We start from the raw sequence: 16,116 nt of genomic DNA on the forward strand, positions 1-16,116 counted from the left end.
TTTGATCAATTCTTGTTTATTAATGTATTTCAAGTAGTTCAAAAGAAATTATATTTTTGCACAATACCTTTGCAAATTTAATAAAATTTTCAAAGTAAGCAGAGTGGGAAACAGAAGAAAAAAAAAGTAAACAAAAACAAAAAGACACAGAGGAGACAGTGAAATAAGACAGCAGTACTGAATCTATGTCATTTTGGATTCTCAGTTCACATCACTTACACCTCAGTGCACATTTTCTCAAAATCACAGAATCATCAAAGAAAGAAAATGTTCCCAGAGACACTCTCTATTGTCCACATCATACTAAAGCAACAAAAAAAAAAAAACAATGATTCAGCAGTCACACAGACACAGACACACACACACACACGAAAGCTTTCAAATTTGCAAAAGATGATGACAGAGAAGAGAAAGCACTACCAGTAGCACCAAACAAACATAACCAGCAACACAAGCAACAGAGGATTGTTCAGAAACTTTGCAGTAGCACACAGACATGAGTAACCGTTTTGTTACGAAAACACAATAGAATTTTCCATGTACCCAGTTAGGAGAAAACGATGAAGGCATTTCACTGTGAGGAGGGTAACTTGTTCACTGTTCACTGTGATACTCTGCATAGAATTCTGATCTGATCAACATCCTTACACCTCACACAGAAAACACTGCTGAGCTGAAGCTGTGCTCAATACAACTCTTTTCCAAGGGCAGGAGAAAAAACGAGCAATCTTTAATAATCTGTCTCTGCTCTACCAAGTTTTTCCTTCCCAAAATAACTTTTAAAAAAACTATACATATATATTTCTATATTTCCCAGTAACTCATGGTATTCTGCACTTTCATCTGTCAGTGAAGCTGACCTGGGTTTAATCTGTCTGAAGACAACAAACAAAACAAAAACTAGGGCTGGACAGTGATATAATGTCATAGATGGTAAATACTAATTACAATTTATTCAAAATTTCTGCAAACAAATTGTGGAATATAATATGAAAATTTGTGTTTGTAACATTTGCTTTTTCATGTGTAGGCTGTATATAGTGTGTATGTCAATCATCCCTTACATTTCCTATGATTATCAAATGCTTCCAAGCCCCAAGTCACATCATCTCCAGACTGATAACGCTGCCACCTCATGCATTGTTTCAGCCTTGGTACAAATCACTGACACTAGTACACCAATTTCAGTCACACTGTTCTGAGTAGGCACATTTTTAATGCAATAACATAAACCAACATGGTATAACAAGACTAACAAAGTTCCTTGAGAAAATCCCCATCAGTAGGAAAAGAAAGGACAGGACAGAACAGAACAGAACGGCGGTGGATGGCTGACACATAGTGATTGTTCGCTCTGGTAAATGTCTGTTAACAGCAGCAACAATGCAACAATAAAATTAGAATCTTTAGTTTCCCCCATTTGATTCAATTTCCCAAATATACAAATAATCTGAACTGCAAGTAAAATCAATAAAAGCAAAATCCACAATCACATTTAAACCAGACAGGTTCATTCATTCGGCTATAGAGGCCAAGAGGATCTAACTGCTTTTGAGTGGTTCTCACCAATTTTGTCGTTTACTCTAACAACTGCAAGTGTGTGAAATTCAAAAGTGTGATACAATCAGGTTGATATAAAAAGCTATTCTCTCACCCTTTCCTTCAGCCCTAGACTATAGACCATTAGGTAAACGCAGCTGTAAAATCACATCACAACAGTATATATATCTCCAGAAAATCAATCTCTCCTCCACAGCCCTCCATCTAATAATAGATGATACTATAATCTGTTTAAGATCATTTATCTACATTCTCTTCATACAATCTGCCCTCGACATACCACAGCAGCTAACGTGAACCCTTCTCTACAGGCATCAGCCAGGAGGGACTTCACCTTGAAATACACATTCAGCCATTTCTTCCATCCACTACACTTGTTTGCTGTTGTTTTATTAATCCTGAGAAAGTGAACAGTAAATAATCTTCATCATACAGAAAGTCAATTCCATTTGAACCAGAAAAAAATCTAATGCAACATCTGTACAATTGCACATTGAAAGAACATGTATGCCTTAGAAAAAGCTTCTAAGGTTTGATGGTGTTTTGATGTAAAACAAGCTAATTAAATTGGCAAAAAAAAAGAGTTTTCTCCCAAGACAATGTCTGTGTTGCTTTTGAATGGCAGCAAAAACTCTTGTGACTTGCAGTCCTGCTATTGTGCTGATGATGGCAGCACTTCAGAGAGGAGGAAGAACAGGAAATAAGAAGGTTGCACAGATGGAGGACAGAGGAAGGTAATCGTAACACAAAGCTGCTTCCCTCTCCTCCATTCTTTGAATAGAAAAAAAACATTCAAAGAAAAAAAATAAGATTAAGACCACATAACAGAGATCAGTGAATTCTCCTCCTGTCCTTCCTTGGAAAAGTTATTTATTTCCTATAAAAGCTGTGTGAACCACTGCTAATCTGGCTCTTAGAGCAGAGGTGCTGAGTGAGTTTGTTAGGCTTATAACAACTTCCAGGCTTTGTCCAGTGAAATTGTTTCATTTGCAAGTTCTTTGAATTTTGCAATATGTGGTAAAGGTAACTCTTTGGAGTGAAGTGCTCCCATTGTAGGCACTATGAAGAACCAAGGCAAAGAGCAGACCAGTGTCTCAGCGTCTCATCTGTCCCATTTGATAGTTCTCTCTGTACTGACGTTGCTGCCGCTGGCCCTGTGACTGTGGGTTTGTGTTCTGCTGTCTTCTCCGTTTCAGTGTACCTGCAGGACATCAACATCTCAGTGAGGGTCAAATAAGGACAACAAATGCTAGAATCAATCAATGTATCCATCCATCTAAACATAAGTGTGAACATATATGATGTACTGTACCTGGCAGTGGCTTTGGTGGGGGAAGTTTAGGATTGCTGCTGGGGGTGTGGACGCTGCAGATCTTGATGAAGCCCGCCATTAGCATAATAAGTGCAATGCCCATCAACAGCACTGCCCACCAGTGATCCTGCATAACACAGGATATGTTAAATAATATCTAAATAAAGGCAAGGGACACTGCTGAAAAATCTCGGACTTGTATTTATGTCACCGTGATGACCAGTGTTCAGAGTAAAAGGATTTCCTGTTCTGGGCACACTCACCACTATCCATTCTGCAATATTCTCATAGAACTCTGCATTGAAGATGGCTTTCTTTAGTCTTGCCAGAGGCCCATCGGCATCCACCAGGCGACACCTCATAAACACATCGCAGTAACCCTTAAAGTCATTGCAGGGTGAGCCGGGCTGCAGCGTTGTGACCTTCTTGTTGAAGAATTTGGCCCATCTCTCTGAGCCTGTGCTGCTGCAGGTGCTGGGATTCACTGAGGGAAGGAGGAGAGGGAATGACCTTTGAGATACTGACAGTTAACTCAGTTTCGCTTTAAGATAACACAATTAAAAACAAAAAGAAAAACAGTCACTGATGTCATATATCACATAATTCTAGCTTAATAATACAACTGTGATTGGGTATTTTGATTCATGAACATGGCACTCACTTTTCTCCATGCAGCACACATGGCATAACTCAGCTGCCTCATCCTTGCCGTCTTGGCTGGCACAGGTGCATACCTCAAGAGAATACTTCGCACAAATGGAACCAGAGCAGACCTGGTCCAAAGAAGCAGGTGGTAGGAAATAACTTTTCAAAATCTTTTACTTTAAACAAAAACACAATCTCACAGGCTGCTAATACCAGATACCATACAGCAAACATTACAGCATACCCCATTGATGCAGACTTGTGTTTCTGAATGGCAAGAGGTGAAGTTTTCCTTTGGATTTGAGGCAGGACACTGAGCAGTAGCTCCATTGCATATACCCTCATAGGCACACTCGGACTCCAGTCTGCACCTCTCATCTGAGCCCTTGAAAGTACACTCTGCTGTGCAACATGGGCCTTGGCTGGGACTGCAGAAAAGGATTTACAAATATACAATCAAACAAACAAATGTAACAGCACTCTTTCGTGCTCAATAATTCTTGCACAGATTACAGTACTGCACAAAGAAATCCTAATCACATCTGACCTGCAGATTTTGCCAGGTCTGAGTTTGCACTTTTTGCCCTCCTCTTCATTGGCGCTGTAGCAGCAGATGTCTTTACACTGATCACTGTAGCCACAATCACACTCTTCTCCAGCTTCCATTAATCCATTACCACAGATAGGCTGGCCAGATTCTGTACACACAGACAGAAGAGCATGAAAACAGAATCTCTCTCTCACACACAGACAGGAACAGATATGTTTATATGAGAGAATTTACCAACAAAACAGTCGTCTCTCTTCTTTGTCAGAACAGCGCTTATATTGCGGATGCTGCAGATCGAGAACTTGTTATTGTTGAGCTTGTCCCCAGATGTGGCTCTGGCGTACATGATGTAGTTGCCCCGTTCCTTTTTGTCCTGTAACTTAGACTCTCCAGGGGTGCATTCAATCCCAGAGTCATGCTGTGAAAGAGCAGACAGGTTTAGGGGAGAGGGTAGAGAAACTTAAGACAGAGCCTCATATAATATGTTGCACAGGTTGGCCGGAAGTGTACTGGCAAACGCCAATGTATGAAATCATAGGACTTACAGGAGAGCCAAAGTTGTGCCCAACCTCATGAGCAAAGGTGATGTGTGACACCTTGGGAGGGACATGGGAGGCGTAGTTCTGCACAGTGATGATGCCAGTGTTCAGAGACTTCTTCTTTCCATCAGAGTACATTTTGTTCTTCTCACAGATGCCCCCAGAGCTTCCTGTGGCAGAAGAAACAAAAATGTAAGAGGAGTACTGATTATCACACTATTTACATACTAAACAAGATTTGTTGTTTTTATTTTAAGAATGGGAAAGCACCAGCAGGGAAAGTAACCTGCTTGTACTGGTAGTTGCTCCTGAGGAGGGGAACAGTTTGGCAACAGCAGGTGTCACTGCTCCACAGTTCACAGAAAACAATACTTACCTAATCCTGCAATCGAGAAAAAAAATCACTGATCCATAAGCTACAGTAACTTTTATCGACGAAGCACATGATCAGCCAAGTTTCTGTGGTGTTGGTTTGACCATACAACTTAAACCATATTGTTCTGTATGCATGGGGGCAAAAATGAAGATATGTTTTTACCAAGCTGTATAACTTGCCCTGTTAGATAGACCAGTTAGTATCTTTAACTTTATCACTGAGGATTATGAGCCCCATTTAGATTTTAACAAGTGAAACATAACCACTGATATACATCAGTCTGTAAGGGTGTATGAACACACACACACACACATACATATATATATATATATACACATACATACACACACACACACATATACTACTACCACAACGTAAACAAAGAAGTGAAACCAATTTATTAAAATAATGATTCAACATTATAACTTGATTTGTCCGATATGTCATTGCCTAAATATATTTAATGACCTGATGTATTGAAATTATTTTGACACATGTTGCCATTGTGATGAGTCACGATTTTAGTGGGAATGTTTGCATTTCAATTTCACTAAAAAAAAAAAAAAGCATAAAAATGCTGATGATGATGATAATGACAATGACGTGATTTTTGCTGCAGTCTCTACCAAACAAGCATGTTCGATTATGTCTGGAGAAAATGATTTGGAGGCCAGGGCGTCTCTGTAACACCACAATGTTTCACAAGGGTATGTTGTGACATATTTTACCTTTATCAAAAAATTGCAGCTCCTGCAATTTTGCGATTTCAGTAATATTTTGATTAATTGTTCAGCCCTACTATAAAAATGACTGTGCATGCAGAGTATAATAACTATACTAATATACAGTATACTGTATATAAACTGGCTCCTGGCCTTGGTTACTTTTCTGCACTTTAAAAGATTTAAAATGAAAATGCCAAAAACAAGATCAACTTGAAAAAGCACAACAAAACACAGTCAACAATAAGCATTCCCTCAGTGCTTCTGCTTTTCCCATTATCCGTAAACACAGTGATTAGCAACTTCAGAGGGAGCTTCCAGCCGCACAGCAGCACGAGACCAAGGCACTTAATACAATAAACAATGCATCCATTATGTGTAATTGTAAATGAGCATGACTGCACGCTTTACATCTTTATACTGCATGTGTGTGTGTTCTTTCAGAATTGTACAGTTTAGTGTTTGTATAACTGGTCATATTAAACAAGACGTACATTAGTTGTGCTTCACTAGTGATGGCCTGATGGCCGTTTGTTCTAGTCTCCCTTTGCTCAAATATTCACCCCACAGCTCAATGCAACCCATCTCTTACCCTCAATCGATTCTTTCAGCTTACAGCTTTTCTAATTTGCCAGTATTGATTGTCTGAGTTTGCTGCTGTATTCTTCATGTTGAGATGGTTGTGGCTGAGTGTAGTCAGAGGAATAGAAAGGAGAGCTCACCACAGCCATAATTCACATGTGTTGTGTTTGTGAGCAAAGAGTCGTTTATATAGATTTCTGTAGATCATGAATCCTGACAGAGGAAGACCGATAGAGGCATTCCCGGTATACATTACCACATAAATCTTATCTATTATGTAGTCATGCTAATGCAACCTATTTTCTCAAACACAGACATACTACTCAAAAACATAGATACTAACCAGTTCACACATTGAAGACTCCAGGAAAGATCACACAATGTCGATAATTCAATTCCCTCCATGCCCCATTTCCACCTTGTTTTGTTTTATGAGTGACTGTCAAAGTGACTTATGTGTTGTATGTGCAAAAGTTGGCCACTTTCATGCACTTCAGCAGATTATTGCAGCAGCACAAGGCCATTAAAGCTCTCTTTCTACCCTTACGGTGAATTTAAGCAGGTTGTTAATGACTGAAACATAAATGACTTGTAATAAGTGTGACAATTTAGTACTTTCTTCTTTGTTCAATGACCAAACTGACCATAATGCTTGTGCTGTTATTGCCTCTTTAAGCCTCTTTCTGGAAGGCAATTATTTGTCTTTTATTAGGTTCAAAATCTTTATAAATCTCAACTTTCAGTAGGACTTGACTCTTTAAACCTTTTCTAAGCAAGGCCATGATTTGCTATCTTCAGAAAAATCTAGAGATCCTGATGAACACACACAGACAGACACAAAATGCTGACATAACCATAACTTCAAAATGTTTTCTGTTAGCTGTGCTTTGAATTGCTTAGGGGTGTGTGTGTGTGTGTGTGTGTGTGTGTGTGTGTGTGTGTGTGTGTGTGTGTGTGTGTGTGTGTGTGTGTGTGTGTGTGTGTGTGTGTGTGTGTGTGTGTGTGTGTGTGTGTGTGTGGTGTTCATAAGGTTGGTAATGAAATGACTGAGATGGTTTGAGGCTTATCAGGGTCTGCTGGGGTTAACAGAGACACAGTCCTATCTGAGATTTGTTCATTATTTTAAGGAACATCAATAGTACGATAACAGGGGAGGAGTTGACCTACTGGCATTTCAGCCCGTGCTCATTCTGCTCACCACAACAATACTGCCAAGGTTGCTGAGATCTGGGATTTCAAACTAAACTGATCTCGACAAAGTTATAGATGAAGACTACAATTACCACCTTGTGTGCCTCCTCCAACTAGCCAAGCTGCAGGAGATATGGTCACAATCTCCCCTTTCTCAGTTAAAGCATTGAGTAATAGCTGGAAGTGTTTTTACAGGACATTATTGTGTCACAGTGAAGTTGACCATTGACTATTAATATATAAAATGTCATCACTTCATCATTTTAGCCTATTAGACATTGTGTAATAATTAGCATTTGAATTTGTGTGTTATGACCAAAACGTGTCACTTTAGCCTTTGCCCACAAAAATCGAATTAGTTCATTCTTGAATCAAAGGCAATGTTTGTGCCAAATTTGAAGAAATTATCTCAAGGCGTTACTGATATATCACATTCACAAAGATGGGAGGGATGGCTGGACAACCCGAAAATATAATGCCTCCGAATCTGGCCTGCACAGAGGCATAACAATGTGTAGCATTGGTGGCATTCAGAGACCTGAAACCTGAAGGACAACCTGAAGTAAGCCCTGTGTTAGAAAGCACCCAAACCAGTTTAAAAATCTCTGAGCAACACAGGAAGTCACCAATAGGGCTGTGTGTATGTATGTATGTATGTATGTTTGTATGTGGGTGTGTGTGTTTTGCACAAACCTGAGGGAGCCCCAACCCAAGCCAAGCCAAGCACACCATCATCAAAGTCCCTATCAGTGAAGACATAGGCCAGGCAGTAGTCATCATGGTTCTGTTCTGAGTTAAGCTCCAAGAACTTCTCCACTCCGATGTTGGCAAAGCGAAAAGGATTGCTTCTGTCCTTTTCATCAATGGTGGTGTTTATCTGAAAGAAAGAGTTAAACATTTAATGGGAGCAGTGGGAAAGGAGAGACACCTCCACACAGAGGGAGTAGTAGATAAGAGCCTGAAGAATCTAAAAGGTCCTTGGCATAAAATGGAAAATTTTCACACTGAGGAAACTACATCTACACCATAATGGTCACTGCCAAGCAGACAGGCCCACAGACATCTCCACTCAAAATATATGCAGCTCACCCTGATCCTTTTAACCATGAAGCTGATGTTTCGGATGCCCATGAAGTCTGTGGCCTGGTAAATGGAGTCGATAGCCTTTACATGGCTGGAGATCTGAGGAGAAAGTGTTGAGGTAAAGATTAATGGGAAGAAGAATACAGAAGTGGAAAAAGACAACATGCCATGCTAGCTTCTGTTACTAATTCATTGAAGAGACTAATGGTTTTCACATTCCCTGATGCTGACATTTCTAAAAAAAAAAAAAAATAATAATAACCACTGACTCAGATACACCAGCTAAGCATTTTCTAAGCAAATCTTTGAGAGAGAAAACATGGCCTGAGCAGATGAATAATTAAACAACTCAGAAGATGTGTGTTTGAATATGAAGTACTGTAGGTGCAGGCAAAAGAGCCTCTAAACACAAGTCATGTTTACTGTATGCATACTGTATGGCATACCTGGGCAATGACAGCCTCTCTTGTGCCATAGTATCTAAAGAACAGGTGGTCAGTCTGGATGAAGAGCTGGCACGTGTTTTTCTCTTTCCCAGCTGCCCTCTTCCTCCTCAGAATAACAGGACCATGGGAGCTCTCCTCTTCCAACACACTGCTCACCCCCTATACAAAAAACAATTGTCAGGACAGCACAGGAGGAAGATGGAGTGGTGAGGGCAAAGTAGTCAGAAACTGAGGGGAGTAAAATAGACGGTTAATCCTATCCCTAGCCAAATACCCATCAGTTCGGATTACAGTGAGTCCTTTTCTTTTATGATAGCTGCCTCTTATTTTGCAAAGCATTATAGTGTGGCTCAATAGTGTCTGGTGAATTTTCAGTGTGTAGAAGAAAAATACTTTCTGCTCTGGCGATACTGCACACAAAGAAAAGGGCTTTGTATTATATGACGCTTCACACTATAACAGGTGTTCATCTTATTGTTTTCAGCCAAGATCTCCTGCAGAAAATTTACACTGCCATATTTAAAAAGGGTGGGTATGGCTTCAAGACTGCTAATTATCTGGTACACCCTTAGAATGACCACCTTGTGGTTGTAGGCCTCCACCAGCTAGCCAAGTTGGTCACTGTGTCCTTGAACTTTGAACACCAAACCTAATCTAGTTCATCTGAGTGAGTGAGTGCAAGTGAATATTTGTGCAAAATCTGAAGAAATTTCCTCAAGGCATTAACGAGATACCTCGTCTATGACAAAAAGACAAACAGATGGATGGTCAACCCAAAAACAGAATGCCTCCAGCAATTACTGTCACCAGCACAGTGGCATAAAAATATACACATGGCCTTACTCTTAGTGTAAGGTAGGTTGGATATAACATAGGATCTATTTAATCTCATGAGCCGTGTCCATCTGTGCATTTAATTATGAGCTAGTGGGAGGGGGAGGGGCTTTGTTGACACTTACTTTGGCTGGTTCTTCTACTGCCGATGCCTGGTGCTTCCTCATCCTCTCAAACACTGAGTGGTCAGCACAGCCGCCCTCTGAGCCATACTTATGAGGATAATCTGGCAGATAGGGAGGAGATAAAAGAGTGATTGTGAAGAGCTTACACTGCATCATGGATCTCTTTAGGATCATGTCTGGTGCGGCTACAGGAAGTGAATCAGGGTGGGTAGAAAAGGACGAACTAATAAATCAATTTTATCTTCCTCCCTCCGTCACATCTTTCTTTGTATTTTCTCACAGTGTTTTCAATCACAGTCTCTGTTACAGTCATATATAGACTGCACTCTGTGTACAAAGTGACTGCATTCTTCTGTTTTTATATTAACAATACCCATTTCAGCAACAACATTTGAATCTCTGTCCCACTACATATGATCATTTGGCTTCAGTTGTTGTCTTTATGGGATCACAAAGACAAAATGGGATTAGTTTTACAATCTACAATCGCCACCTCTGCTGATAGTCACAACCCAGTTCAACACTGGCCACACCTATACGGCAATCCCACAGCAAATAATGTATGACTCAAAGTTTACCATCATCAATGAAAAAGCAGTTTCAGATAAAGTAGGAATGAATGAACAGACTGTTGAGGAATATATCAGATTTATTTTGGGCTTATTCAATGAGAAAATGTCAGATACTTAAAGTTTCTGCCTCTCACAAGGATGTTTTTCCTTGCCACTGTTGCCAAGTGCTTATTATAAAGAGTATGATCTAGACCTGCTTTGTTTAGTATGATTGTGTGTTGAGATAAGAGCTTTATACCACTAGTTGTTTCAGCGAAGCAGCGGATGCAACCTTCTGCTATACATTCATGAAGTTAATAGCAAGAGTTGTAGTTAAGGTGAATAACAAACTGTCACCTGTCATTTAGTATGATGTCTTTATAAGCCTAATGAGGGTCAGCAGCCAAAACGCCAAATCACCTAAACAACAATGAACAATGCAGACAGTGTGCTGGCATTTTAAAATGCTGATATACAAAATGTGTTTAAAAAAATTTAGCGAGGCCTCCAAATCAATGTGACCTTATGATGTTGGTTTCAATCAATGGATGACTTGCCTCTGAGCAACTTGTATTTGCAAAACTCATGATCCCATTAACAGCAGTGCAGGACATCAGCCTGAATGTCTCACAGCCACTGATAGTCATTCATTAACGAGAACAGTCCTGTGCTGGTTACTAAACTGACTGGACACACACTGAAACAACGCATTCAACCTCTGACAGCATGTTTTCAATCTTTACAGAGAAAGCTGGCTTTGTCCCTACAGTGAAAGCCGTCTCATTCAACTGCTGATCAAATGACCCTTGCATTTTGATCAAAAAAAAAGTTCAAAGGAATTTGTGTTTTTTTTTTTTTTTTTTTAACTGCCACTCCTCCATCTGTTTCACTGATACCAGAATCAAAAAACACAGGGAGACTTAAGTTATGGTGCAGGGGGTAATTTTCACAATGTATAGTGTCTCATTACAACTTAATGGAGATGTTAGCAGGGACCATTTGAAAACTCATTCTTGTCTGTGCATGAAGGATGGCAGAAATACTGCATTAATTATAGCCTAAAATACTATGGTATATTTTAGAAAATATCCATGCAAGTTTGTAAGGCCCCACCCCACTCCACCCTTACTCAGCAGCGACTAGTCCTTTCATGTAAAACCACCAAATCAGAGTTAAATAGAATGATAACAGGTAGAGATGAAGTCCAAATCTATGGAAGTATGACATCGCTTGTACAAAAAAAGAAACTCTTTCTTTATCAAGTGGGTGGAATTATACATAACTAAATAGCAAGTTTCTTAGCCATGATTACAAGAATTTACGTCTGCAAACTTTCCTTCCAACCCTCCTTTCTCACTTCTCCTTTCATTGTCAGTTCAAAAGAATCTCCCTATGTCTGTGTTTAGGCTTGTGTGTATGATTTACAAAGAAGTAACAAGCGAACAAGCTGCAGTGAATATCAGGAAACCCAAATCCAGGGTGGGGTTCATATCGGACTCACTGCCTGTCAGCTAAATGCAGTTCTTTGAGCTGGAATTATGAGTCTCATGTCACTAGATTGAGTTTTTTTGTTTGCTTCATTGTGTTCACCCACAACCACACCTTGCCTGTATGAAATCTACTGCCAAACATTTTCAGAGTTCTGTTCTCAAGGTAAAGACTGAGAGGCTTGCAGCCTCCTGAATGAGAACTTCTCTGTTGGTTGTAGTCTGACCTTTAGCAATGGCTATGAGTCATGTCTACGTTTTGTCATGCTCTAATTCTACTACTGACCATCTTGACCGTGGCCCAGGACCCAGAGCCAAATCCTGCTGCGAACAGTCTGTCAAATGTAACCTTTTCTCCAATCTTGTCAAGCTCTTCTATGAACTGTTTAACCACCAGCCCCTTACTTCACAGCATTGGCCACACCAACACATCAGTTTAATTCCTCGTAATACAAAATGCAATATTTACTCTTTCTTTTAAGTCTTCGATTTCTGCCTTAATAGCTCTCAATATACAATCTCATTTATTTTAATGACCTGGTTAGGTGACAACCTTCAATACTTTTAATCTGTAGTGAATACATTTGTTTTAAGATGCTTTTGTTTTAAGGTGCCTTTGAAAACATTGTACTACTACTATTTGTTCAACAAGACACATGTCGGTGTCATTACATAAAGGCTAGGCAATCAAACCTTTTAATTTCCTGTATGCAGTTTACATGGACTTTAACTGCCTGTGGTGTTTACCAGTTCCTTTCACTTAAACAAGTACACTTACTGATATCATCCTCATGATAGATGACAGAGTGGAAGGGCACATTCTTGTCCTGTAGGTACCTCTCTGAGGGCTCAACATAGTATGTTCCTTGGTAGGTTTTAATGAAGCCCTCAAAGCGTCCATTGACCACAGAGCCATGGGTCAGTGTGCCCTTTTCCCCTGAAACACAGAACAGGAGGGATGATCAGAGGCAAACAAGACAGTGTTTGACTGTAAAGAAAGTTGAAATATTTCAACTGAAGAACAGAGTAATATTGTTCTAAGAAACACATTGAAACACATCTGGTCTAAATATTCAAGCTGCTTAAGTGAAGTAGAAGAGATCTGTTCAATAAGCTTCTCCAGGCACAGAGAGGATTTACTACCACCGTATATAGAAAAAAATAGAATCCAAATTGTTATCACAGCAGTAAAATAAAGATATGTAGCATGCCAAAATTTTAGGAAACGACTTATTAAATGTAAACAATGCAGCATGATACCACTCAAGTTTTCATGCACCAGTGCTGCATTATGACCACAAGCACTCATGATATGTCATGAAATTACGTTGTGTGCATGTTGTGTATTTGAACACAAATCATATTTAATATATGTTCAAAACATTTGTATGGATTTCCACAGCTACATTTTTTTTCCTGAAATCCCTGAGCAGAGATTAAGGACACTTATTATGAGGGCTCCATCCTCGATAAGAAAAACATAAATCCCTGTGTTTCTTTTCTTGTTTGCAGGAAAACACTTTTGTTTTTTTCTCGTCTTTTCTCTCTGTGGGACACAAGCAGCAGGAAGACGTGCAGGAAGGGAGGGGACTGAGTGGAAAGAAGCACTGAATGAAAGGTAAAAGTTAAGTTCTGTGTGTGGTGGATTGTGATGTGATAAAAACTTGACGAAAACAATCCCTGAAATTTCTCTCTCTCACTCACACACAAACGCAGTTGCAGGGATGAGTTAGAGGATAATGTATGAATGATTAAATGAGAATGTGATGATACTGACTTTCAATATAATTGAAAAATGACCACCATAATTGGATTAGAGACATTTCCTGCTAAGAAATGGCTCCTCTTTCCAGGATGTGGTGTGCAACTTACCAAAGATCTCTCCACTATAAATATGTGATGTATCAATAGGTGCCTCTTCTCCTGACACATCAATGATGAGATCTGGAGAAAATAGAGTTGCATCCCTCTTCATCCGCAAGTTAAAATGTCTAAAAAAAAAAAAAAAGCAGAATATGAGAAAATGTCTGATTAGCAAAAGAACTTTGACACACTGACACATGGGCAGTGCGATACACAGTCCCACTGACATCCAAACCCACAACTGTTATTCTGGTAATGTCATAGTTTTTGTATGAAGAACTGGGGAGCAAAGACAGCACACAGGGGACTTAGCACAGCAGCATGGTGAAGCTCAGTGAAAATGTCTTTTTTCTGCTGGTTGCTGCTCAGTGTGGCTCATGAGGAAAGAAACATGAACATTTGTGCGTAGCCTTAAAACATTTTTTGAAATCCTCTCACCCACATAACCGTGATGCCAAAGACAAAAAGGCATGCATCACATGAGGTGCACATGAGCCACTAGCTTCCCATAAACCTGAGGTGATGCACTGAGTAGTTCAGAGGAACACTCCCCACCAGAAATCTCTTTCGTAATCACATGGCTTGGTCTTAAGGTATGAAGCTTCTGCCAGATGACTCAAATGTTCACATTACTCACATTACTCTCTCATACTGAGCCCTTTATGGATTGTCCCACTTATTTTTTCTAATGATAACACAATCCACAACAAGGCAAAATTAACACGACATGACATTCCTCATGTTTGGACATTTTAGAGAAAATTTTGATTAACTGTCAAGTAGTCCTCAGGTATATATCTCATATAAGCTGAAATTAGGTAGTTTCAGGCAGGAATAAAAAAAAAATTAATAAGCATCCTACAAGTGTAGTCAGTGCCAATGAGTTCTAATCACTTATGGGTCAAGCTCCAAACAAGAAACACCAGATCATGAATTTCCCCTAATACAACCAATAGCACCATTTAATTTCTCTGGCTAATGGCCATGTTTTTTTGTTTTTTTAAATACTCCCGTCTTTAATTGAGAGTTTAGTCTCAAAGCCCAACATAAGACAATTTGATGGCATCATCTGGGTTATTTTCTCAGACTTTGGAAAACACCTGCCACACCCATTGAGGACATAATACAAGTGTTCAAAGAGCCGAGTAGTACACTTGACTGTGTGTGAAATCTGCAGAATGCCCCTTTAAAGTGTCTGCGTAAACAATCGCTCTAGTTTTGGACAAACCAAAAGTAGATTGATGTCTCCCCCTAAGATACTCAGCTATACTTCACACTATTAATGACTAATTTAACCACTGAGGATGTATGGGAAGAATTACTACACTGTAGGAATGAGTCCATGAAAACATCAGTAGAGTAAAACAAAGAGAAACAGGAGCACAAGAGACATACAGGTGGCTGTGGAAAGGGGTGGAACATGTGTTTGGAAAAAGTTTGTGAGGAAGAGATAGCAAATGATGTTGTAAGGGTCAGACAGAGACCAGGATTTCCTTCTCCAGGATGAGTCCTTGACCTGCACCAGCACTTAGTTTTCCCTTTATGTCACTCTCTCTCTCTCTCACACACACACACACACACACACACACACACACACACACACACACACACACACACACACACCTATGCTACTGTTAAAGAACATGGATGATTTTTTTTTTAAAAAAGTGGAATTGTCCTTATTTCAAGCAGCCTAACAAGATGTGATGTGTATTCTGAAACAGGAATCTTCTGTCAGAGGACCTATTCAAATGAAGCTAAGAGAAAGAAAAAGAAAGAGGAAAAGAGTTTCAACATAAAGAGAGTGTTGAAAGTTCAGTGAACCCATGACACCACTGTGGCACACTGGTCTCTGCTGAACATAGATTCATAAATTTATTATTCAGTTACAAAATATTTTTGACAGAGAGGGATCACTGAGTGAGAAATATACGCATTTACACTTGTTGCTTTAAAACTTTATGGTGCAACTTTTTCATGTTCAACCACTTGCTTCCTTATCTATAACATTTCCAAATGACTGAGATCAATATGAAAGCCAAGAAATCTATTCATTTTCAAACATCATCCCAAATGGTCAAAGGTTTTACCAACTGAAAAAACAAGAAAGAAAGTAAATCACTGTTTCATGTTGCAAACAAAAAAAAACTAACTTGCTGACAAACTTGCAGAAGCATAACAACAGAAGGAGAGGAGGCTGAGGATCAAGTCTGTACTACTCATCTCAGAGAGGCAGCTGACTGATGAATT

The 16,116-nt window shown here is 39.5% G+C and overlaps 1 protein-coding gene across 1 annotated transcript in view; it reads right to left on the reverse strand.

Annotated features, from left to right (window-relative positions):
• adam10a (ADAM metallopeptidase domain 10a) overlaps nt 1-16,116 on the reverse strand; it is a 25,247-nt gene continuing 9,131 nt past the window's right edge. Inside the window, exons 3-16 of the mRNA XM_071488378.1 lie at nt 13,876-13,994; nt 12,782-12,940; nt 9,966-10,066; nt 9,007-9,165; nt 8,567-8,659; nt 8,171-8,354; nt 4,613-4,776; nt 4,302-4,485; nt 4,065-4,215; nt 3,762-3,945; nt 3,534-3,645; nt 3,136-3,356; nt 2,873-2,999; nt 1-2,761 (exon numbers count right to left, since the gene is read on the reverse strand). Coding sequence (XP_071344479.1) covers nt 2,655-2,761; nt 2,873-2,999; nt 3,136-3,356; nt 3,534-3,645; nt 3,762-3,945; nt 4,065-4,215; nt 4,302-4,485; nt 4,613-4,776; nt 8,171-8,354; nt 8,567-8,659; nt 9,007-9,165; nt 9,966-10,066; nt 12,782-12,940; nt 13,876-13,994 — 2,065 coding nt within the window. The 3' untranslated portion in view covers nt 1-2,654. The remainder of the gene's footprint in view (nt 2,762-2,872; nt 3,000-3,135; nt 3,357-3,533; nt 3,646-3,761; nt 3,946-4,064; nt 4,216-4,301; nt 4,486-4,612; nt 4,777-8,170; nt 8,355-8,566; nt 8,660-9,006; nt 9,166-9,965; nt 10,067-12,781; nt 12,941-13,875; nt 13,995-16,116) is intronic.

This window comes from Trachinotus anak, unplaced genomic scaffold (assembly GCF_046630095.1).
Source record: "Trachinotus anak isolate AG129_WGS33_773 ecotype Australia unplaced genomic scaffold, CSIRO_AGI_Tana_v1 ptg000011l, whole genome shotgun sequence".
In the NCBI taxonomy this organism is placed as follows: Eukaryota; Metazoa; Chordata; class Actinopteri; order Carangiformes; family Carangidae; genus Trachinotus; species Trachinotus anak.